Raw genomic sequence first — 25,768 nt, forward strand, 5'->3', positions numbered from 1 at the left:
GAGCCTTCTCACACAGACATTGTGCAAAGTCCGAGAGAACGAGGAGCAAGTCTTGCTAGTGGTGCCGTATTGGCCCACTCAGACCTGGTTCCCCGAACTAGTGCCTCTCACGACAGCCCCTCTTTGGCCAATTCCTCTGAGGAAGGAACTACTGACTCAGAGACGGGGCACCGCTTGGCACCCGTGTCCTGAACTTTGGAAACTCCATGTCTGGTCCCTGGACGGGATGCAGAGGTTCTAGGTGACCTAACCCAGGAGGTAGTGGACACCATCACTTCGGCAAGAACACCATCTACGAGACACGCTAATGCCTTGAAGTGGAACCTGTTCGTCGAGTGGTGATCTTCCCGATTGTGCCCGATTGTGGTTGTGCTTTCCTTTCTGCAGCAAGGGCTGGATCGAAGGCTGTCTCCCTCCACCCTCAAAGTCCAGGTTGGTGCTATTGTTGCGTACCATGACCCCATGAATGGGAAGTCTTTAGGTAAGCATGACATCATTGTCAGGTTCCTTAGAGGGGCCAGGAGGCTAAATCCTTCCCGGCCCCCCATACTCTCTTGGGACCTGACTCTAGTGCTTAAATCACTACAGCAGGGCCCATTCTAGCCTTTGCATTCAGTTGAGCTAAAGTTTTTTTCATTGAAAACTCTGCTCCTGCTTGCACTTGCCTCCATCAAGAGGGTAGGGGACCTGGCTGCATTTTTGGTCGACGATTCGTGCCTAGAGTTTGGGCCGGCTGACTCCCAGGTAATCCTGAGGCCCCGGCTTGGCTACGTGCCCAAAGATCCCCCTACACCCTTGAAAGACCAAGTGGTGAACCTGCAAGCGTTGCCCCTGGAGCAGGCAGACCCAGCCCTGGCTTTGCTCTGTCCCGTCCGAGCATTGAGATGCTACGTAGACCAGACACAAAGCTTCAGGACCTCAGACCAGCTCTTTGTCTGTTACAGAGGCCGGCAGAAGGGGAGTGCCGTCTCTAAGCAGAGGATGATTCAACTAGAAGTGTTTCATCCTCCTTGGTGCTGGCTCGTGGCACTTCGCTGACAGATATTTGTAGAGCTCCAGGCTGGGTGACCCCTAACACGTTCACTAGGTTCTATAACCTTCGTGTATCCTCACCTCAAATGGGTAGTGGCACTGAGAGGCCCCGGTTAGTGTCAGCTTGCTTAAACTGCTCCAGAGTGTCCATACTGTAGATCCTGTTGAAATCCTCCATCACCCTAGGCAGCTGGAACCGGTAGAACGTCCGGCGCCAGGCCTTCATGATGAATCCGTGAGAACCATAGAAGTCTGGGTTCCATATTGAGACCCAAGCGGTACTCGTATGTGTATAATACACGGTATAGCCCGTGTCCCCTCGGTAGACTTCTGCCTTCCCAATTTCTCCATATACACCTAAACATTATTCATTTTTTATTCAGTTAGCTGACGCTTTTATCCAAAGCGACTTACAATTGCTATATATATGTCAGAGTTTGCACACCTCTGGAGCGTGGATTCGAACCCAGGTCTCTCACACCAAAGGCATGTGTCTTATCCACTGCGCCATCAACACCCCCTAAACAGATGCTATATGTGTATTTGCTCCCGAGACCTCCTTCGGGAAGGATGGGGCTTTCGCTTGGAACAGGTATGTTTTTCCAGTGTTATCCAATCTCACCCGGTGAGGTAGTGCTTTGACAATGGTGAGTGGAACTACTTGTTCCGAGCCCCGGCCTACACCTAATAGGGGCGCAGAAGGCTCGCACAGGACACTGGAAGGGGCAGCACCCATGGCGCTGTGGTAGGGATCCCATTTTGCGTCGGTCACCGATGTGGGAACGTCTCTGTTACATATGGTAACCCTCGTTCCCTGACGGAGGGAAAGGAGGCACCACGTCCCATCGCCATGGTTGCTCTACCATCGCTGAGCTGCCGGGTCTCCAGCTCGGCTTCTCAGCGAAAACCTGGTGTGCATTGCACCTGCTGCCTTTTTATACTCACGCTGTGATAATCAAATAAAATATGAACAAAAAAGGCCCTGCAATCAACAATGCAACAATCAAATATTTTAAGTTTGACAATCGTAAACATAATTTTGAAGAACAAAAACAAGATATTTTTCCTTTGTGATTAACAATTAATGCGACAGAGGGTAATGTGTAAAACCAGTAGTGCACACGTGCTCACACTCACTCGTTTTCCCATAAACAAATATACAGTGAGAAGCAGTCTATCCAGTGATCTAATGAGGGTGAGAGAGAGAGAGAGAGAGAGAGAGAGAGAGAGAGAGAGAGTATACCGGAGGAGAGCAAGATAGAGAGCACTCCAGAGCGCTGAAGGCAGAGCTTGAGTAAGACTGTGAAGAAAGACAGCAGGAGGGGAATTAAGGATAGAGAGAGAGAGAGAGAGAGAGAAAGAGAGAGAGAGATAGGGGTGTACAGTAGCTCCCTTCCTCAGGCAAATCCTACAGGAGGAGTCTGTCTGCGTGAGAGAGAGATACAGAGCACAGGAACATCAGAGTTGGAAGACAGAGTTGGTCCTGGTCTTTGCACCCTGTGCTCGGAGCAGATGGCAGCGCTCTCATAGTGTGTTTTCTTCAGCTGCTGCAAGGTAACGGAGCATCGCTCGCTCTCTCACACACAGATTCAGTGTCTGCATGAAGCTCTTGTCTTGTTTTGTGTGTGTTTGCCACTCTGCCTTTTTATTTTGCACTGTTTTGCGTGGCATGCTGTGCGTGTTTGTGTGTGTACACATGCATACGGTAGTGAGGAACAGAGCTGTCTGACAGTAAAGTCTCTCTTATTTAATAACCATTAAAGCTTACATTACTTAAGCTGCGATGCATTATGTAATTTTAAAGATTTTAGATTCAAATGTATTGGAATTTAAGGGAAAGTGTATGTTTTAAGGTTTGTTTTTACTATTTAATTTTTTTTTCTCCTTCACTGGTTCATTCCAGTGGTCTCACAGTGTGACAAATGAAGTTCAATTATTCCAATTAATTTGAGCTCATAAGAGCTGCACGCATATCATTAAAAATCCATTAGAAAAATTGTTGTTTAAAGTAAACTGAGATTCTACATTGCAGAACTTGTTAACTTTCTGTAAGTGTTGCAAAAGATGTTTGATTATATTTTAATCAGTTGTCATTGTGTGGTACATGTTTAAAATTGCAGTTTCATGCAAATGTCAGTGTAGTGCAGAAGTGTAATGAATTGCATCTAGTATACAATGTGGCTTATATAAATAGGTCTTAACCAACATTGCCTTGAAATGGCAAATTATATTGTTGTCATTGATGTAAATTACTGAAAAGACAAAACTGGTTTTAGAAATCAATTAGTTTGTTTTATTTCCACATCTTTGAGCACTGGCCTACAGCTCAGGTGTCATTTGATTTTTTGTGTTATTTTTAATTGTTAGATTTTTTTTTTAAGACTTAATATATTTATTCCAAATGTTAAAGGTTCTTAGTTCTGCCTCCGATTCTCACTCATATTCTTATGCCATACTTAATATACTAAATTCTGTGTTTTCCATTTTATTTATTTATTTATTGGATACTGTTTAAGTAGTTTAAATATATTTCACTAATCACTAAGGATGCCTCATGCACTGAATTGATTCAAACTTGAACAATTTAATAATTTATGAACATTTTAAATGTAATAGTGCCCAATGAAATAGCTTTTTTATTTGTATATGCAAATCTATAATAAAAAACATTAGTAATCAAATTTATTTAATATTTTTAATTCTTATGTTTTTTAAACTTGTTTTAAATCTATTTTTTAATTATGCAAATCATTTGTATTCTCTTATTTCTTATGCATCTATTGAGATTATTTTATGATTATTTTAAGTTCTTTTATCTGTTAGAATACAAAGTGGTGCACAACTGAGGTTAACTGTTTAAATTAAATCATGGATGAACAATTATGCAATATTCCTTATAAATGTTATTCAGTAAATAAGTACATTATACTGTACAATCATAATCTATTTTTTCAATATTTAATAAGTTTAATCAAATTTATTTTGGCAGCTTGTAGTGAAAAGTTTTAAGTTTCTTTGTCTAACCAAAATTTCATTTTATGGCCTTCTGCATTGTAGATATTATAGGGTTCTAGAATATGTGTATATATTTCCTGGATCTGAGATGGTTTACTTGTTAAGGTTTGGAAAAAAGGAAAGACATCAGCATGTTGATGAAAACACATCATGAAGAATGCGTGAGATATTTGTAATATTGAATGCATCTATCTGGTGTGCAGTGAGCTGGGCTGTAATGAGCACTGAGAGGGTAATAGATGGATGCAGAGAAGAAAATCCATTAGGGTTAAGTCTCCTGCAGTGGGGACGGTCTAAGAGTCATCGTCCTTCATTTTCCACCCCCAGAGCAATCATTACTCAACTGTGTGAATAAACACAGATAGTGTACTGGATAGTGGCCTGAGCTCAGGGCACAGCCAAATTGCTTTGGAGTGGTACTAATAAAATGAATAAATGAATGCTTTATTGGAGTGAGAAATAAGGTCAGCCAAAATGTCTTCAGAAACAAAAACCTATCTATCAGTTTCACAGAAGAGAACAGAAGTATTAAATGCGTTATGAGTTATTCCCCATGGGCAGAACAGGTTTTGATTCTGAAACACATTGCTGATTCCATTCAATTACATCAGAAACACACTCTGGCCGTTTGCCTGAGGAGATGAAAAATGCTGAGATGTTCTGAACGAAATGTCTCAGATTGCATCGAATGTCATGTCCGACATGAGTAGTTATTAAGAAACATTCCACCCACTTTTCCGCACCAACATAATAATCATGGATAGAATGTGGGTGGCAGCATCAGGGACTTTTCCACAGCCACAAGATATTGACTAGACTAACTGAGAAAGAGTTAATACGGAGTCTATAAGAAATAGAGTTTGTGCCAAATTTACTTAATGTGACATAATGTATCAACCAGAAATGTGTTTGTCTGTTTGCATGTTTTTTTTTCATCCATTCATTCATTGAATTATTCATTTGTCTATCTCTGTATTTATGCATGTGTTCATTCATTTATTTTTCATTCATTCATCAATACATACATGTATTCATTTATTATTGATCATTCATGTGTTATTTTCTTTCTTTCTTTCTTTCTTTCTTTCATTTTTATATTTATTTTATTGAGTTGTTCACAAAGAGACCAAAAACACATGTTAAGGAAACAAACTGTTAATTTTGATTTCATGCTGGCTTTATTGCGGTTACTCTGATAAACAAAGTAAATTAATTTGGGAAAGCAGTTGTCCCTTAATCAGTCATTTCGCAGGGGAAAAGAGCTGTTCACACTTACAGTATGAAGACTGGAGCGGTAATACTCCTCCAGGGACTGAGCAGCCATTGGCAAGTCTTTAGTAACCATGAACGTGCACCCTCTTCCACAGCGACCGGTCTTTAAATACACCAACACAATGCTCTGTAATCATGTGTGCTGCTTATTCCATGAGATCAATTAATAATAAGAATTTTTTTTTTTTTTTTGCACATTTATGCTATAGTGTTCATCTGCAGAGATTTACACTGCTGGGATGGTTTCGTTCCACAACAGCAACAGCCGTCTGAAGTCTCATTCTTAATTTACAGTGTGGAAAATGGTGTCTGTCTGTAGCTACCAGCATATAAGATGAATCTGGTCAGAAATAAGGAAGTTGGCATTAGGATTATACAATTCTGAAATCACAAAAAACATGATTTCACCATGATAAAACAACAAAGGCAAACTCCTTTTTCCTTAGTATTTGAGCAGTGCAGGAGTTTCAGAGCACTTCAAAATATTTGAGTCGTGATGATGGTGATTAGTGTTGTTCTGTTTTGTACCGGAACATTCTAAATATAAAACATTTCTCTTATTTTGAGACACTAAGTGCCTTTACATTGACAATATCACACCAGTTATGCTTAAAACAATCATATGCACTTTACACTCATGTACATCCAATTAACATATTTTATAGAAAATTTGACAAAATTGTGTCAAAGTTGAATTGAGAGGGAAAAAATCACATATTGGTTATATTTTACTATTACATTAAAAAAAAATAATAATAATAATGGAAAAGTAAATGAAACTTAACATTAAAACATGTATTTTAGTTCCCTTCACTCAACAACAAATCCATTAAATGTAACAGTATTCAAAACAAAAAAAAGGAATGAAACGTATACACACTCCCAGTGAAAGTTCTAGTATTTGGAGGGAAGTTATTTTTGATAAAACAATTTAATAATTATTTAATAATTTAAAAGATTATAAAAAGATTTTTCTTTAATCTGTGCATCAGTGAACTGAAACCCAGGAAAATGTATTAAGAAAATATTTGTATTGTAATTATGATGTTGGATATTGTTATCTTGAGGTGGAAATACTGTCTGAAACAAATCCGTTTTTGTAGTTCATCTCTAAACCGTTTGATTGTCTCTTTCTAATGTCACTGGTCGCCAGGGAGATTCTGCAATCATTTATTGTCCAGTAGATGTGAATCTGGTGTGTGGTGGTTTTCTGTTCCCTGCTGCTTTCTCTCTTCCTCTGCCATTTTCCTTCCCCCAGCAACATCTCCTCCTCTCTTTAATGATCCTCTGCTTGCTCTTTTTTTTAGAGTCTCCTTGCTCACCTTTCCTCTCTCTCTCTCTCTCTCTCTCTCTCAGATGTATAATCTGAGAGTTTTCATGCCCCTGTAACCAGATGGCAGATTGAAACACATAAACTGTGCCATTCATTGCTTGTCTTGGTGCAGATTGTTCACTTAACAGGACAAAGAGAGCGTGATGTTTGCCTATAGATTTTTTTTTTTTTTGCTGCATCTATAGGTTGTGAATCTAAATGACGTTACCAAGACAGACAGAGGTTACACCGGTCAAAGCATGCCCATCTGGTGCATGATTGCCTCTTTCTGTAGTAACAGAGTCAATCAGCAAAGTTTTTGCAGAAACTGCGGCCCTCTTGGTAAATAGTCCTTAAAGCTGATTTCTGTACATGAACTACATTCATGTTCTGTCCCAGAGAAATCTGCAGAGACATCTATGATAAAGATATGTAGTAGCCAGACAGCAATATTGGCTCTACCGATGATGTAAGATTGGGGTGGGGAGGGGTTTAAAAAGCTGCTGAATTATAAAATGGTGAAATATAAAAGGCAATTTTTGGCTATATTTGTTTGTTGTCTCATATATAAATATTTATAAACTAAAATAATACAATTATATTTATATAACATATTGTAATATTTAAGATCAGAAAGTAGATATTAAATGTTAAAAATATTAAAACTGTGCTTGATCTGTGAATATTAAGCTATTTTCTTTATTTATATATACTGTACATTTTCAAAAACAAAAAAATCCTGTTTTTGGGAGGCACGTGTCTTTTATCACTAATTTAGGGAGAGGTTATCACAGCATTAGCTACTTATTGTGTGTTTTTTGAACATTATTATGAAAATGCATGTGTTTTTTTTTCTCCATCTGTTTGATTGTGTCATGTTGGTTTTGGCCAAACCCATCAAGCTTTGGCAATAGAATAGGGTAGAACTGGCACAGTTAATTCGTCCTCTGCCAGCACCTTGAACATATGCTGAATGACATTTAAACATTTACATTTACATGTACCTTTAGTTATTTAGCAGAATGAAACATTTACATTTTCTAAACATTTTTAGAGAATGATGGCGATAAATGGCTTGCCCGTTGCTTGTCTTTCAAAAATGTTTCAAGATTTCCCCTCATGTTCTTTGGGAGGAAAATTTGACAGTCCGTTATTCACAAGCCCAAAATAAAGAAAAAATATATACAATATATATACAGTACAGACCAAAAGTTTGGACACACCTTCTCATTCAAAGAGTTTTCTTTATTTTCATGACTATAAAAATTGTAGATTCACACTGAAGGCATCAAAACTATGAATTAACACATGTGGAATTATATATGGAATTATATACATAACAAAAAGTGTGAAACAACTGAAAATATGTCATATTCTAGGTTCTTCAAAGTAGCCACCTTTTGCTTTGATTACTGCTTTGCACACTCTTGGCATTCTCTTGATGAGCTTCAAGAGGTAGTCACCTGAAATGGTCTTCCAACAGTCTTGAAGGAGTTCCCCGAGAGATGCTTAGCACTTGTTGGCCCTTTTGCCTTCTGTCTGCGGTCCAGCTCACCCCTAAACCATCTCGATTGGGTTCAGGTACGGTGACTGTGGAGGCCAGGTCATCTGGCGCAGCACCCCATCACTCTCCTTCTTGGTCAAATAGCCCTTGATGCCTTCAGTGTGACTCTACAATTTTCATAGTCATGAAAATAAAGAAAACTCTTTGAATGAGAAGGTGTGTCCAAACTTTTGGTCTGTACTGTATATGTATTCGATAAGAATACAAAAGTTTGAATAATTAGGAATGGTCCCCAGTAAATATATGTAATCAATGAAAATAATCAGAAAAGCTGACAGCAACTCATTCAGTAAACCTTTCTTTTGCTTTTGAACCCAGAAGCCCTCAAGGCTAAAGATATATCTGAACCAGCAGGCCAGCTTTGACATCATCTTCTGATACAAGCATCTATTCATCTGACACACAAAATCCCAGGATGGACAATCCCTCATGTGAGGATGCTGAAATACTATGTTATTTTGAGCACTCACAACTTAATGTGTAAAGAGAACATATATTTTGTAGAAAATAATATTTGATGCTATTTAGATCATGAAGAATACAACATTTTAAGTTAAAGACTATACCTTCTGTTACTATAAGCTACTGGATCGACCGGCATTCAGAGTACGGCTGGTGTGAGAGACATCTTAACAGAAGGGATCAGGGGAGCTGTAATTGATTCCACATTCAGTTTATTACTTCTTATTAAATGTCCCTCATGAATAACCTATAGCACAATGGACTGCATAACAAACAGCGGATGTCCAGATAATATGAAAAGCATGCTCAGAGATTTAAAGGATTTCCTGGATTTTTATTATTATTATTTTTTATTTAATTTTATTAAATATACATTATATTATTATTAAGTAAGTGGCATCCTTTTATAAAGGTTCACTGATTGTTTTATGTTGAATTTAGTCAATGACTGAAAATGTCCAGTATCTGAGAGTTTCCAAGATAAAGGCAGTAGTAGGGCTGTGACCGTGGCAGTTTTAGGGTCAAATACGCTTTTAATGTGATTCAAACTTCCATTTTGTGCAGTAAAATAGAAATAATACAAAGTTTTTGAGCATGGATATTTAGCACCTAAGTTAAGATTAATTGCGTTTCCTCACAGCGCCAAATGTTTCATCATAAATCCTGTTTTGAGACGGCTGTGGGACACACGCAGGATACTCATCCCATCACTGCTCAACCCATGTTAGTGCACATTACTTTAAAAAAAATGACTGTTCTTGTAAGTGTAAAGCTTTGCAGAAAAGAGAAAATTATTGACTGCATTAAAAAATAATATAAATAAATAAATGCTTTTATTAGGCTGATCAATCTAATTACTCTGCAAAAATTGGGATCTAAAATTATAACAGCTATTTTAATTAAAGTGAAAAAAAAAAAAAAGTGAAGTGACATTCAGCCAAGTATGGTGACCCATACTCAGAATTTGTGCTCTGCATTTAACCCATCCGAAGTGCACACACACAGAGCAGTGAACACACACACACACTGTGAGCACACACCCGGAGCAGTGGGCAGCCATTTATGCTGCGGCGACCGGGGAGCAGTTGGGGGTTCAATGCCTTGCTCAAGGGCATCTAAGTCTTGGTATTGAAGGTGGAGAGAGAACTGTACATGCACTCCCCCCACCCACAATTCCTGCCGGCCCGGGACTCGAACTCACAACCTTTCGATTGGGAGTCCAACTCTCTAACCATTAGGCCACGACTTCCCCAGATCTATTGGCAGCGGTGGGATACGAACCCACGCCCCCGAAGAGACTGGAGCCTAAATCCAGCGCCTTGGACCGCTCGGCCACTATTAGTTTTAAAGTCAGAAATATTATTTAATGTCACCGAATTGACCTAAATATATTAATTTAAACTAATAAAGTTTTGTTTTTTTGTTTTTCTTTTTATGTGTGTTGAATCAGGTAGAAGATAACAGTTTGGTAACAGGTAACAGTTGCAGTTTTTATTATGAAGGTTGTATGGCTTTGTTCTAGTAAAACTGGCATCTGAGGTGCTGTGTGAAGTTGACTGAGACTAAACGCATTATCTTCAGTCTTAGGGTAGGTTTAAATCACAGCATTCCACTAAAAACAAACGGAAAAAAACTAATAATATATATATGTATATACGTACAGTACAGAGCAAAAGTTTGGAAACATTACTATTTTTTATGTTTTTGAACGAAGTTTCTTCTGCTCATCAAGCCTGCATTTATTTGATCAAAGATACAGAAAAAAATGTAATATTGTGATATATTATTACAATTTAAAATAATTGTTTTTAAATTTATTATACTTTAAATTATCATTTATTTCTGTGATGAAAAGGATTTTTAGGAAAAGGAAAAGGAAAATTTTTAGGATCATTATCTCATGATCCTTTAGAAATTATTCTAATATGATGATTCATTATCAAAGTTGGAAACAGTTCTGCTGCTTAATATTTTTTTAGGATACTTTGATAAATAAAAAGTTAAAAAAAGTAAAAAAAAAAAAAAAAGAAGCTATTATTTTAAAATATAAATATTTTGTAATACACTACTGGTCAGTAATTTGTGGTCAGTAATTTTTTTTCTTTCTTTTTTTAAAATAAAATCAATACTTTTATTCAGCAAGGATGTGTTAAATTGATAAAAAGTGATAGTAAAGAAAATATATAATTAGAATATATATTATTAGAATTAATTTTTTTTTGAATAAATGCAGTTCTTTTTAACCTTTTATTCATCAAATATATTAGACAGCAGAACTGTTTCCAACACTCATAATAAATCAGAATATTAGAATGATTTCTAAATGATCATGTGATAGACTGATGTTACATGTGACACTGAAGGCTGGAGTAATGATGCTGAAAATTCAGCTTTTCATCACAGGAATAAATTTTCTTTTTTAAGTATATTCAAATAGAAAACTATTATTTTTGGTTGTAATAATATTTCACAATATTACTGTTTTTTCTGTAATTTTGATCAAATAAATGCAGGCTTGATGAGCAGAAGAAACTCCTTTCAAAAACATAAAAAATAGTAATGTTTCCAAACTTTTGGTCTGTACTGTATATAGTTGTTTACTGACAACAAAGTCAAAAGAGATGCTGTATTATGCATGCCAGGCCTGTAGTGGGCAATGCCACTTTGTAAAGAAACACTGCACATCTATGCCTATACCATATATTCTTAATTTTTTTTTTTTTTGTGTAGTGCAAAGGTTTTGGCAAAAAAATCAAATGGATATTATCACCTTTATAAAATAGGCATGAGGATGTTAATATACCTAATATTTGTGTGTATGTGTGTGTGACTGTAAACTCAAATTTATGGGATCACAACATGATAAATCAAATTTATAATTTGACCATGAAAAAATACCGTAAGTATATATTCAAAGAACTCAAAACTTCCTCCCAAGCCCAAAAGGATAATTTATTGATAATTTATTGACCCAATACAGATCTTTTCAGACATCTTCATTTACTCAATGATTACATCATAAGCTGAAGCTTATTTTTAATCTCTTATCTCAGATAGATTGATAAAAATCTTTGTATTGGCCAATAATGGATATTTTATTGTGCATATCTAATTTCTTTGCTTTATACACTGTAAGGAATTAGTTATAAATAAACTAAACGTCATTGGAGTATGTTTTACAAGAAAAGACTATATTTACAGTAGTTATTTTACTTCACATTTTCAAAATTAATTCAGTTTACTGCTTGCTATTTCTTTGCACTTATTTGTCAAATTAACTAATTCTTTGTTTCTTTAATATCGGTTTTATTATAATGTTTTGATGCTTAAATTCACTTTTAGTACTTTTTTATGTAATTTTGTATGTGTTTTTTTATATTAAATATTATATAATTTAATAGCATTTTTTTACTTATCAGCACTAATATGAAAATAATATTGTCTTATTAGTACATAATACAAGTCCATTTTTTTATACCAGTAAGGCATTACAAAAGATATATTCTATTTAGATATTTTCATGATTTGATGGTCTTCAGCAGTGAAAACGGGAGGATATTTGTCAGGCTTTGCTGTCATCAGAGGACAGATTAGCATGAAAAGACTCTTGCTGAGGGATCCTGTTTAGTTATTAAATGTCAGCATGTTCTCTGGCTAACAGATTATTGACTCAAATGTGATTTTTTGCTTTAAATGTTGTTGTTTTTTCTTCACTCTCTGGTCTACTCGCCGCTCATATCAGATATTTGGGTCCTACTGAGATCTTGACTCCAAAATCCATGTTTCTTTTAAAAATGACTTTCCTGGAAATGCTTTAGCATCAGATATCTCTGTCTGTCATGTCCTGCTGGTATAGGAGATAATAGCTCAGCAGTTCAACCATCCATAAATTGTCACTTTATCAATCAAAAAGCCACTTAGATGTGATGCAGAGTGAAACTAAATGAGTTTAATCCATGTCCTGGCCAGTAATGGGATAACTAAGACTTCTTTAAAAACTAGAACTCTGGTCAGGAAAAGATATAAGTGTTCGCTCAAGGGAAATGTATTCACACATAACATTTTGCAAATCTTTGTCTTAAGTAATTTGACTCATGTGTTCATGTTCATGAATCTGATCCACAACAATGAATTAGATATCAGACAATGAAGTATTTCCAAAACACAATTTCTGCAAAAAGAAAATGCAGACAGAATTGCAGAATGAAGTCATAAAAATGGAATGTACTGTAAAATTTACAGAATTTGGCAAATTTTTAATCCAGGCTCATTGGAAATATGTACTGGTGGCGACGTTTCTGTAATAGCGATATTATGTACCTTACATTTCAAAGTAAAATGTCCAGTGAGCGGTGCAAAATGCATGTTAAATATGTGTTGCATTTTTATTATGTTGCTTCATAACGGAGCGTAAGTGCAATGACTTTAGCCAATCATAAGCCGATTGTTAATCTATTGATAATTGTTAGCCGATTCCAAAAGTCCCGCCCCTTAACACGGGCTATTTTAGACAGAGGGTCAGAATGAAGGTTGAAAAGAATGATTTTTATTTATTTATTTATTTTTGTGCAACAAAAGAATACTTTATCAACATTATAAGTGAACCTCAAGGAACATATTAAAATAATAAAAAAAAATACATTTCATGACCCCTTTAAACTGTAAAAAGACTATGTAACTATGAAGTCTGTCTGTTCTGCGTATCTCTGTGTGAATAAGCAGCACAATATATAGCATATATGTACACACACACACACACACACACACACACACACACACACACACACACACACACACATGCAGTATGTGTATTCTGTTTCTTAGACAAAGACTGAAATATAGTGTGTGTCAGTAGTATGAGCTGCTTTTATGGCAATTTCATATTGTATTTTTTGTTGGTCACAGTTGTTGAGATGTTGTTGACGTTAGCTGAATATTAAATGGAAACAATACTCATTCTGGAGTTATGAATATAGTACAATGGCTAGACAGTGTTGGTGTAAAACACTGAGTCGTCTTCGTCTGGGCCATGGCTGGACTGGCCATTAGGCATACCGGGCATTTGCCCGGTGGGCCGACGTGCTTTTTGGGCCGATATCTCATACTCATACTTTTTTTTTTTTTTTTTTTTTAAACGGCCCATAAAATTTGTACATCGGCGGCCCATTTGTTTTGTTTTGTTTTGCTTAATTGGCGGCGCTGGGTTTGTGCCGGTGTAATGCATTGGTCAAAGTCAGTGTTAGTTTTTTTTTCTGACAGACCAGCCCATGAAACACGTAGATCAGCGGCCCATTGGCTCTTTTCTTGATTGACACTGGGCTGGCCCAATCACAACTTTAAACGAGTGAGCGAGCGGCAGCAGTGAGTGTGTATCTGTAAAAAAAGATGGAGAAGAAACGCAAGGAATGTGCAGATAAAGAGCGTGAAAAAAATAGAACCAGGCCCTTAAAGCAGACACTGTAAACTGTGTCAAAATATATGTTTTCTGACCTTCATCAGCTCCTGTGGCAGGAGGAGGATCAGGGGAGAGATGAGAAAGTGTAGAGCCTGCGGTAAGCATAACTACTTTCAAAACACTTAGGCCATGTCATGAGTGTAGATTATTTCCACATCTGCATAGTTGACGATTACCGCAAATCACTAGAAATTTAATAAGAGGCGTTTGTAAACCATGTTTTCCGCCAAAATAAAAGCTTGATGCAGTTTGCGTCAAAATAAAAAATCATGTGCTTATCTCTTTCAAGTATAGAAATTGGTACAACTAATTAAGAAAGTTTCCTTCATTTTTTTGTGCATTTGTTTTACAAAATATGGCTATTACTGTCATTGGATTAATATTATAACTATTATTATGTATAGGTGTAATGTAAATAGACACTGTAACTAAAAGAGGTTTGAATTTTTCTTTGTTTAATTTGCACACTGAAAATGGGTTGGAGCTTTTAATTTTGAACTCTCAAAGTGCACCAGATTAATGAATTGATCATTAAAATGCACAAAATTTTCTCACGGGGGGGGCATGCCCCCGAACCCCACTAGAAGGACCGAGGACACACCACCATAGTTTTAACAAAAATCCTGTAAGAAACACTGGTATTGCTATGCCAGAGCCGCTTATAGCTTGTTTTAGGATTCACCGCTGTGGAGTATAGTTCAACTGTATTAATAAATATACAATTTTGACATTTCATCTGTTAACTCTCACTCATTCCTATACTCACTCATTACATGGCATTAGTGGTTTTAATGAATAGGAGTTGGTATGCATATAATTAAGGGCGTACAAAGATGGGTGGTGTTTATGATCATATAGTGGGCCGGTCTGGGCAAAAATGCCCGGGCCGATTTTTTGTCCCAGTCCAGCCCTGGTCTGGGCTCAGATATGCTTAATCCTTTGCACCTGGGAAATTTCTGGAAAATTCCTGTCACACGGCAGTGAGTTTGAGCAGGTAATGAAGAGGAACTCAGCTGAAAGGCTGAACGGTTTAATGAGCACTACCAGTCTGCTCAGCTATAGGCGACATAAATAGTCTCATCTAAAAATAGCTTACATATCCCTAGCTAGCGTTTTACAGGTTAGCACCATTCTAACATTTAATGATGTCGCTTCTCAGTTTCCTGCTGTCACTAGGTGCGTTTCCATTACAAGTTTGCGCAAAACTTTGCCGATATTTTATAAATGTCAATAAAAAAGTATTGCGAAATGACGGTGTTTCCATTAACTGATGTTATATGAATAAAACATATTTTTATTCCTCTTGTGATAAGTCATGGCAAGGGATTTTGGCTACTCTAGCCATTATTGAAGGAGGAGTATGCGTGTATCTTGACAGAAGCAGCACAGAGAGCATCGTTTGTAGCGGGACGACTGGTAACACTACCGTTGACTAGAGTGGCCGCGATCAGCTGCGGTGGCCGTTTCGGCTTTAAAAAAAAAAAAAAGGAAAACTTCACAAACTTTTTTGATATATACAGTATGGGTGTTTTTGCAAAACTGATGTGTTTCCATTAGGCGTATTTTCAATTCACAATTTCAATTTGCGCAATTTAAAGGATAATGGAAACGTGTCTACTGAGAGGTTCTTATGAGTCAGAACTGTAAAGGACACAGAAATCTTCTCGATTCATTACAAGTGTCAATATGCTTTTCTTTTTCTCTGAGAATTCCCTCAGAAAGAACACGCTAAATCTTATTCTAAAGAACACTGAACAATATATAATTCGTTTTGCTTGTTCCGCAGGCAAAGTGTGTCACCATCGTCAAAAAAAGGAGTGCTGAAAAAAATAGTTATTTTCACGCAGACAATGTTTAACTAGATATGATTTACCATGCAAGGGACATTTTAGTGATTTAAGACAGAAGCCTATAAAACAACCCCATCAACTGTGTTCAGAATTTTTATTACCTGATCAAATTGAATTCTGTATTTTATTAGAATCTATGTGAAGTCACTAAAGCCTAAATGCTTCAAATCATTTGAAAACAATGTTCTTTTGACTTACAGAAATGCAGCAGAACACCTGATGAAAGAACATTTTAGGAGTAATTGTACCATATCTGAGGTCCTCACAAGCCTCTTACAATGTTTTGAAACATCTGTTAAATTTGAAGAAATTGTTAGCTATTGATTGCCTTTTATAGCAATTTTGCAACAAATGGTATTCATTAAATTTGCCAGTTGCCTATTATGTTTGTACAATGAGCCCAACGAGAGATGTTTCAAATGTGGGGAAAACCCAATTTTCACACTTATTCACTTAACTGGCTCAGACTGAGGTGATGCACGTTTGGGCGAATGTGTTTTATCATTTCTATTTCTCCTATTTGTATGAATATTGGCAGAGATTTCTGCTTTACTATCTGATGCCTGACTCTATCTGACTCTATTTTATAGATTTTTGTACTGAATAGATTGATCCTGTCATTTATGATAGCATTTAGCACAATATAGGTTCAGGAAACACACACAATGGATTGGAAGCAGTTTTATTTTTCATATCCTCTCCTCTTTTTAGATATATTAGAATAGACTTCTTTCAGCCCATCACATCAACTCATGGTGGTGTTTATAAACGGCTATTTCTGCTAATGATCATTGCTGGGTTTTGTAATATAGTAATTATATACATTTCTCTGTGATACTTATTTTAAATTATGTAAGACTCAATGAAGTACATGCAGTCATAAATATTCCAGCTGAAACTCCATTCATTAGAAAGCTGAGGTTTCATTATTGTCATGCATAACCAGCTCAACAAACTGTCAGTGCTTCTGGTTCTAGATGGATGGATGGATGGGTTTGTGTGGCTGATGATGAAGTGGGTGTCTGTCTGCTGTTTCTAGAGGTCTGTCTCACAGGTATCAGGCTTGATGAGGGCTGATCAGGCATGCATCAGTCTCATAGCGTCGTTTCATTGCCAATGATTTCTCCCTTCATCAACCAGAAAACAACAGGGCAAACTATAAATCAATATCTAATCCCATTTTAGTCTCAATATTTTCAGTTTAATTTGGCACCAGTGTTAATCAGTCAACAGAATTACTGCCTAAAATATTCATTGATGATTCTAATACACACTTTTGATGAAAATGATGAAAAAATTACAGTGCTAGACACATTACATATAACACATTAACAATGTTTTTAAAAGTAAAAAAAAAAAAAAAATATTCAATCCTGTATAAAAATGTTATGGTTTCAAAAACAGTTGTCCGTCTGAAAGAATGACTGTGAATGTAGCCTTTGATCGCAGTGATTTGTTGTGAATTTACTAATCAGCTTTATGTTGTTTCAATTCATTTCTCCACAGTTGACTGAAAACTTCTTAATACCAAGCGTTTATATTTTTCCCCGCAGTTCTCTTTTTGTTTAACTTTTTAGTATTTTTCCCAGCATGCATTTCTTTTCAATAGATAATCACTATTGACTTTTCATATATGAAGTGATATTTCTAAACTACACTGTAAAAAAAAACTGTAAAAAAACAGAGATTTTCCAACAGTAAAGCACTGTTATTCAAAAATACAGTTGAATACTGTGAATGCAAACCGTTTTTGGAAAAAAAACTTTTAATCGCAAACTGCTGTTTAATTCAACGGTACAGAACAGTATTTTTTAAGTCTAGTCACGTGTCCAAAGCTGTTTCGAATGCTCACAACTCCTCAGAAGAGAAACCTGCAGGTCTAATCTGAGCAAGATCATCAAATCTAGCCTCATCTTTTCACCTGGTGTACGTAAATATTGCAGAACGAAGGATAAAGAGTTTTAGAACACAACAATTTTGAGGTTTGTCCCGAGTCGACTATGAACTGAACGGCTGAAGCTGAACTGGTCGAGATAAACGGCATTCCCGCACTGGGTTTTCCCTCCTTGCTTGAGGTAAATGCAATTTTATCATTTTCAATGTTACACTGTACTAACCTTTATTATATTATTTGCTAATAACAAATCGATTTTTCTGAGTATTATGTACTGAATTAGCAACATGTTAGCTACGTTTGCATTCGACGTAAGTTTAGTTTATTTTAGCTCAAAGAGGGCTTGTGTTAAACTAGCATGGTTATTTTGCCGTTGATATTTGCTGACTGCATTATAAAATGTTAATCTGCAATATTTGCAATAAAACCTGCAGCAATTCCTTTACGCATGTCAGGCACATGCGGATGCATAGTTTTTTGCCTAATGCAACGTTTAAGTGCGGTTTCCCTCAGTGCACAAGAGTTTTTTCAAAATTTTCAGCCTTTAAGTGTCACACATATGGTCATAAATTTGGAAAGAATAAGACTAAACTGCATAAAACTGATGATTTAACGTGTCACGTTGACTTTTGTAGCTCGAAGTGTGAGGATATCCGGGGTCTAATCTTACACCTGAAAAACCACATTACTGAAGGTAAGACTGTTACATGCCCATTCAGAAAATGTAACCAAAAATTTACTGTCAAGTCTACATTCACATCACATGTCTCAAGAAAGCATAAACATTGTTCTAATGAAAGTCTACTTGACTCAGTTGCAAATCCTGCCAGTACTAGTGATGGTAATAATACAAGTTGTGATATGCAAACTGACGATTTCTGTCCTGAAGAAATGGATGTGTTCCCAGAAAAGGAAGATGAAGGAGAATTTATAAGACATTTGGCCTTGTTTTATCTGAAACTTCAATCTAAATTGCTCCTTCCATCTTCTACTATTCAAACCATCATTGAACACTATCAGGAAATACATGACATAAATCAGTCACATCTAATTTCCAAACTTGTGGATAAATTGACATTGCTTGGACTAACTAAAGATGACATAAACACTGTGATTGATACCATGAAAAGTGAGGATCTCCACAGGGCTTGTAATACTCATGCACTTAAATCTGACCATAAGAGAAAAAAATTTTTCAAAAATAACTTTAGTTATGTAGAGCCCGAATCCATTTGTCTTGGTAAAAATGAGTCGGGCAACGAATGTTTTGTGCAATATATTCCTGTGAAAAACACGATTGTGTCCCTTTTGTCCTCAGAGTCAGTGAGAGACCAGCTACAGCAAATACAAACTAGAGTCCAGACTGATAATATTTTTCAGGATTTGTGGGATGGCACAAACATTAAAAAGAACTTACTACTCAAGCACACAACATCTTCAATTGGCATAATCCTTTATCAGGATGCCTTTGAAGTAGTAAACCCCCTAGGGTCAGGGAGGAAAAAGCACAAGATTTTAGCCATGTATCTGACACTTGCAAACATTTTACCACACAACAGATTGAGTCTTGATCAGATGCAACTTGTACTGTTATGTCGAGAACAAGACTATAAGCATTTTGGACAGAATCTAGTGTTTGGCTCTCTGGTGAAAGATTTAAAGGATTTTGAGACAAATGGAGTAATACTGCCAGATGGCCAGCTCTGCAAAGGAACCCTTTATGCAATTTCAGGTGACAATTTGGGTTCACACAATATTGGGGGCTTCACTGAAAATTTTAGCAGAAGCTCATATTTTTGCAGGTATTGTGAGATTAATCGGGAAGCATTTCTGGCAGACCCTCTGGCCAAGGGCCCTGACCGCACACCACAGTCATTTCAGAAACATGTTGAGGATCTGAGTTGTAACGTAGAATCACGTGACTGTGGTGGTGTTAAATTTGACTCCATCTTCAATGAGCTCACATATTTTCATGTATGTCAGCCCGGATTACCTCCTTGCCTTGGTCATGACCTTTTTGAGGGCGTTGTCTCAACTGATTTGGTGTTATACCTCAACCACCTTGTGTCAAAAGAGAAAAACTTTACTTATGTTCAGTTGAATCGGCGCATAAATCAATTTAAATATCTAGGCAATGATGCTAACAACAAACCTTCTGAGGTGAACCCAGGGGCTGGAAAACTCTCCGGACATGCAGTTCAAAATTGGTGTTTCCTGCGAATGTTGCCAGTGTTAATTGGTGATAAAATAAAATGTCCTGAAGATAGTGTAGCATGGCAACTTATCTTACAGCTGAGAGAAATTGTAGAGCTTGTTTGTGCACCAGCAATTTCCACAGGTCAGGTAGCCTATTTACGAGTTCTGATAGATGAATATTTGCATACCAGAACACAGAGTTTTGGGGAACATCCACTTAAGCCTAAGCATCACTACCTAAATCATTATCCAGAACTTATCATTCAGTTTGGGCCACTCATCCGTTTATGCACATTAAGGTTTGAAAGTAAGCATACTTACTTCAAACAATGTGCAAGGAAGCTTCATAACTTCAAAAACCTCTGCAAAACTCTTGCTGAAAGACATCAACTTTTACAATCTTTTCTAAGTACTGGGTCACTGTTCCCACCCTCTGTAGTAGTAGAGAAGGGAACTGAATTCATTGCTGGAGACTACAATGCCAAGATAATACAGTCAGTTGGTCATCTGAACTTTGATCCTCTTCATACACTTATAAGTCATAGTGTGACTGTAAAAGGGACAACTTATAAGAGCAACATGTTTGTGGTGATAGGCCATAATGATGACGGACTTATAGTAGGACAAATCAAAAAGGCTATCATTCATAACAATTCAGCTGTGTATTTTATCACTGAGGTATACCAGGCTGTTCGTCAACCTTACAGTAACAGTTATTGCACTACACCAATGCAGGAGGCCTATTACTGTGTCAGTCAATCAGAGCTTCTTGATTATTACCCACTGCCTAAATATTCAGTTTGTGGCATGTCTTTGGTAACTCTTCACCACTCTGTCCCCACATTTTAGATTCCTTTCCTACATGTCAATCCATAACGAGATAAAGGCTATCATCCTCAGGGCTTTGCCCAGTCTGACTGAGGAGATTCGAGAACATGTCATCACTTCACTTGAACGCTCAGGTGTGGAATCTATAGAAGACCTCGTATATGTACAACAGGAAGATCTCAAAGATGTCCTGCCTATTATACAGCAAAGGAAACTTTTGGAGGCATTCAAACTTGGTAAGGTTTTGTTTCTATTTGTAATAATTATTATTATTAATTGTTTTGTTTTACATGTATATGCTTTTTATTGTCAAAGGGATGCTAACCATTGATTTTCTATCATTCAATTTTCATTGTTATATTGAAAAAAAAAAATTAACCTACATCTTGGTAAGAAATTGGATTAGCTTTTAAAAAATTGTATTTTAATTGTATGTGTTTCAGAAACTACAAAAGTCACACTTGATCTCCAAATATTGCCAGATGAGTCAACAGATACAAGTATGTCTTCACTCTCCAGTCCACAGCCTTGCACATCTTCAAGCTCAAGCTCTTCACGAGCATCAACACCTTGTACTTTAAGCAAGGCAAGCCAATCACCCAACATATCCAGTAAGTGGTATGAAAATTTTGAGATTCCTTGGGATAAAATGCCTGTGGAAGTGCAGTCAGCTATTGCCAACAGCAAGCGCCCTGCTCCTGACAAGCGACGCCAGATGATACGTATCCTAGCTGATGAAATCAGGAAATGTGAGAATAACCCCACACGCAATGAATGTCTCATCATCTGCCGCAACATTGTTAAGCATTTCCCCAACAGTTTTGCAGATATGACACCAAGCGGTGTCATCATTGGTAGTGGATGTACTTCACTGCTTTGTCAATTAAAAACAAGAATTGAGAACATGAACCGTGCAGGGACAAAGAACAGACTCCGAACTTCAAAAGTGCCTGGACAACAGCATCAGAGGCCAAGTGATTCTTATGGATGCACACAATTTAACCCTGAACTGCCACCAGAAGAAACATATGAAACACTGGAGCAGAAGAGGCAACAGTTGGAGACCATTTATAGACAAGAAGGTATTCGCAGTGGTGAGAAGGGGGAAGTGATTAACCTTATGAAAACAACATTCTGTCTTCAGCGTAGACACATAAATCAGGCTCCATCACCGTCCATCGAAGATATGAGAATCCAGTGGCCTTACCTTTTTACACAAAGAGGTATCTTCATTCACTTCGAGTTACTAACTGACATTAACGTGTTACGTGTCTTGGACCTATCCATTAAGGAATGTGGACAGGGAATCAGGAAGTACCTGCAGACCAAATCAAAGAACAAAGATGTGCAGTCTATCGTCACCCAGGATGAAGATGGAGAGTTGACTCTAATACAGCTGCTGATGGCCTACTTCGATGAAGGGATAGAGGGACTAATACTCCGTGCTGATGTATGTTTGTTTACATTTACATAATACTTGCTATTACTGGGTTTGTTATTCTGTCATGTATAATTTTTATACAATTGTCTGTGTTCTGCAGATATCTGCCACGGCAGCAGATGTTGAGAGCACTCTGACCATCCCCGCCTCTCCACGACTGATACTGCTGTGTAAGTGTCAGATAAGCAAGGTTCTCACATCAGTCTACCTCATCAACATTGTTTTAGCCATCCCAGGCCATGACAACTTCTGATCTGCAAAAAATGTATTTAATTTACAATGAATAAAGTACTGATGACCATATTAGACACTGTTTTAGCTGCAATTTGTTGTCTTTATCAGTTGCCGGTGATGAAGCCACAATTGGAGGATGGATGATCACCATCGAAAATCATGTAATCTGTGAAGGTGTCGACCAAAGCATCATCACAGGGCTAGCTGCAGTTTTCTCTACTTACTACATCTTTAATCTACAGTACCAAGAAGAAGCTTCAAGGACCCTGGAGTTTGTACAAAGGTAAATATTGTTTTGGTATTGTGCCTTATTTCCCAGATCTGTTAAGAGCTTGTCATTTAAATGGCTAGTTCACTTTGAAATTAAATGTTGATGTGTTTTACCCCAAGGGCATCCAAGATGTAGGTGTCTTTGTTTCCGCAGTAGTTTCAATTTTGATGTTTTTAGGTCCAACCGTTCTTGTCTGTCAGTCATATAATACATGCCTATGGTCACCTCATAAAAGAAAATACACAGATTCAAATTAAACCGTAAGTACACATTTATGAATTAAGACACGAAACGAGCGGTTTGTGTGAGAAAACCAACAGTATTTATATCATTTTTTACCTCTTGAAAAACATAATGTCCATGTTGCAGTGAACGAGCTTCTTTGTGATTTGCGCGTACTGGCTTGTTGATGCGCCGGCGCGACTCCTGGCTGTATGTGCCTCTCGCGCGAGCATACGCAATTCTTTTCTTTTTAAACATCCCTAAACATATATTTTTTTAAAAAACATTTCTTGTTTAAAACATCCCGGATAAGCCGAACGCGCTCACACACCAAGAAGCTCATGCCCTCAACATGGATATGATGTTTTTCAAGAGGTAAAAAACTATATAAATACTGTTGGTTTTCTCACACAAACCGCTCGTTTCATGTCTTAGGTCATCAATGTGTACTTACGATGTGGAATTGTTTAATTTGGACTGTTTAATTTGAACCTGTGTATTTTCTTTTATGAGGTGACCATAGGCATGCATTATATGACTGACAGACAAGAACGGCTGGACCTAAAAACATCCAAATTGAAACTACTGTGGAAACAAAGACACCTACATCTTGGATGCCCTTGGGGTAAGCTAAAACATATCAAAATTTAATTTCAAAGTGAATTAGCCCTTTAATATAAATTGTGCAATGATTTAACAGAAAGCAGAGAACTGTCAATAACATAAACCATGCACCACCATAATTTAATGTTTGTTCTCATACATATTATGTTTGGAAAAAATATATTATCCATATTTAATACAAGTCTCTTTTATTTATGTAGTGCTTTATCAATACACATTGTTACACTCATATGGCAGAAATGTCCAAAATACAAATCATGCAGTTAGTTCATGCACATGTTGTGTGCACTTAATGTAAAATAATAAAGATATTAAATTAGTAGTTACATTACAGTTGAGAAAAAATATGTCAGTTTCATTTGATTCCGAGGTGGCTTTTTACATCCGTCACAGGTGTCAGTCAGGACTCTGAAATGAGATCATTCTTTCATAATGAATATACACAGAGGTTATTATCATGAGTAAACCTCTTCGAATAGTCTTATATAAAATTCATCATGACTTACCAAGCCTAATATATGTTATTTCTACATTGCTTTTTAGGCGCTTCATTGGTTTGAATCCAGAGAGAGGGACAAAGGCCAGCCAGGTGAAGGTGATCTCCAAAAAGACGGGGAAACTTGTCCATAAAAAGACTGCAACTGTGAATGTCCACGTAGCCAACCTGATAAAAAATCTTTTGGACTTTGAGTGGGGTTTTGTGCAGTAATACAAAGCCAGTACAGCTGATGTTCAACATCCTGTTTCAGAGCTGAAGTCGCTGCTGTGCTCTGCAGTTGAGTGTTAATGCAAAGTCAGTACATTGTTCTGCATTTGAGTGTTCAGTTGAAGTCAGTGCAGTATTCTGCGATTGAGTGTTAATGCAAAGTCAGTACATTGTTCTGCATTTGAGTGTTCAGTTGAAGTCAGTGCAGTATTCTGCGATTGAGTGTTAATGCAAAGTCAGTACATTGTTCTGCATTTGAGTGTTCAGTTGAAGTCAGTGCAGTATTCTGCGATTGAGTGTTAATGCAAAGTCAGTGCAGTGTTCTGCTGTTGAATTCTTATGTGAAATCTGAAATGACAGCACTTTTTGCAACAACATATTTAAATTCACAGGATTTCAGTATGCTGCTCTTCAGTGTGCATGTACATTGCAGAAAAAAGTATTGCTGTTTTACAGTACATGTTCAGAGAATTGTATTTTGTCCATTATTTTAATGTCCACATATTTGTTAAGTGGAAACAATGTTAAATGTATTTTATATATTGGCTTTAATAAAAGTCCAAAGTTTTAAGGCCATCTTTTGTGTTTAAGAAATTTTCTTTTTAGAATACAAATTTTAAATCATAAATAACAAACATTTTTAATATAAACTAATACATAAAAAACTGTATAATACCAACCAATAAATTACAGTATTACACTGTACATAATATTTTTTTTACAGTTCAGTACTGTAATATATTTTACAGTAATAAACTGTCATTCCATATTACAGTACATGCACTGTAAAATTACAGCTCAAAGCCGGAAAATTTAGCTGCCAGCTGTTTACTGTAAATTAACAGGATTTTTTTTTTACAGTGTAGCTACATTTCTCAAAATGACTCTTTCATCAATAACTGCTGCTCCACACAATTGATTCTGACTTGGAGCAGTTTTCTTCTACTGTGTAGCACAAATTACACATCATCCAGCTGAAAGAAAACATATTAAAGGTTTGATGGGCTTAAATGGTTTAAGCTGGCTGAGTTGCGGCTGGAAGCCTGGAAAGCTTCTCATCAGTTGATACTTAACCCTGCAAAGCTTTTACTTAGTAGACAAAAAGACAAATTTAGCATATGTGTTTCTGTTGCATATCGTAAAATATGCGACTTAGTGCAGTAGCTGATATTTACAGTATATGGCCAAAAAGGAAAATTCCAATAGCAATGAGATTTTTATAGCAGCATCACACAGTACTTAGATAAAATGCTTGTAAATATATGTTATCAATCTATATCTTAAAATAATATCTTACAATAATAGTAAGATGGCATTTAAAAGCTTAGTTTTATGATCAAAGCTCTGTGGTTTCCAAACAAACAGTGCAATGCAATACAATAATGATTAA

The 25,768-nt window shown here is 36.7% G+C and overlaps 2 protein-coding genes across 11 annotated transcripts in view; both read left to right on the forward strand.

Annotated features, from left to right (window-relative positions):
• Positions 1–2,334: 2,334 nt before the first annotated feature.
• Positions 2,335–25,768, forward strand: part of LOC132101214 (protein Aster-B-like) — a 144,916-nt gene continuing 121,482 nt past the window's right edge. For 4 of the 8 annotated variants that reach the window (XM_059505966.1, XM_059505968.1, XM_059505974.1 and 1 more), the window contains exon 1: positions 2,335–2,586. The gene's annotated coding sequence lies outside the window, so the exon portion shown is untranslated. The remainder of the gene's footprint in view (positions 2,587–25,768) is intronic. The other 4 variants (XM_059505969.1, XM_059505970.1, XM_059505973.1 and 1 more) reach the window with 2 other exon arrangements.
• LOC132101213 (uncharacterized) lies at positions 17,900–24,573 on the forward strand. Of its 3 annotated transcripts, XR_009423152.1 has the most exons (8): positions 17,900–18,037; positions 18,492–18,550; positions 20,902–21,116; positions 21,324–22,330; positions 22,422–22,491; positions 22,664–22,838; positions 23,562–23,673; positions 24,216–24,349. XR_009423152.1 is itself a non-coding variant. In XM_059505964.1 (7 exons), the coding sequence occupies exons 3-7, from the start codon at positions 20,915–20,917 to the stop codon at positions 24,379–24,381; spliced, it is 1,620 nt and encodes a 539-aa protein (XP_059361947.1). In that variant the 5' UTR covers positions 17,900–18,037; positions 18,492–18,550; positions 20,902–20,914; the 3' UTR covers positions 24,382–24,573. The 3 variants fall into 3 exon arrangements, 2 of the variants coding, with proteins under 2 accessions (XP_059361947.1, XP_059361948.1); XM_059505964.1 differs by lacking the exon at positions 23,562–23,673 and having other exon boundaries at positions 24,216–24,573; XM_059505965.1 differs by lacking the exons at positions 17,900–18,037; positions 18,492–18,550; positions 23,562–23,673 and having other exon boundaries at positions 19,983–21,116; positions 24,216–24,573.

Source organism: Carassius carassius, chromosome 23, assembly GCF_963082965.1.
Source record: "Carassius carassius chromosome 23, fCarCar2.1, whole genome shotgun sequence".
Taxonomy (NCBI): domain Eukaryota; kingdom Metazoa; phylum Chordata; class Actinopteri; order Cypriniformes; family Cyprinidae; genus Carassius; species Carassius carassius.

What these genes read in the sequence shown, in the direction of transcription:
- LOC132101213 (XM_059505964.1), top strand. Translation starts at nt 20,915, where the DNA reads ATGTCAATCCATAACGAGATAAAGGCTATCATCCTCAGGGCTTTGCCC. An exon ending in TTTGGAGGCATTCAAACTTG is followed by an intron (nt 21,117 to 21,323) that starts GTAAGGTTTTGT and finishes TATGTGTTTCAG; the next exon opens with AAACTACAAAAGTCACACTT. An exon ending in TCCACGACTGATACTGCTGT is followed by an intron (nt 22,492 to 22,663) that starts GTAAGTGTCAGA and finishes TGTCTTTATCAG; the next exon opens with TTGCCGGTGATGAAGCCACA.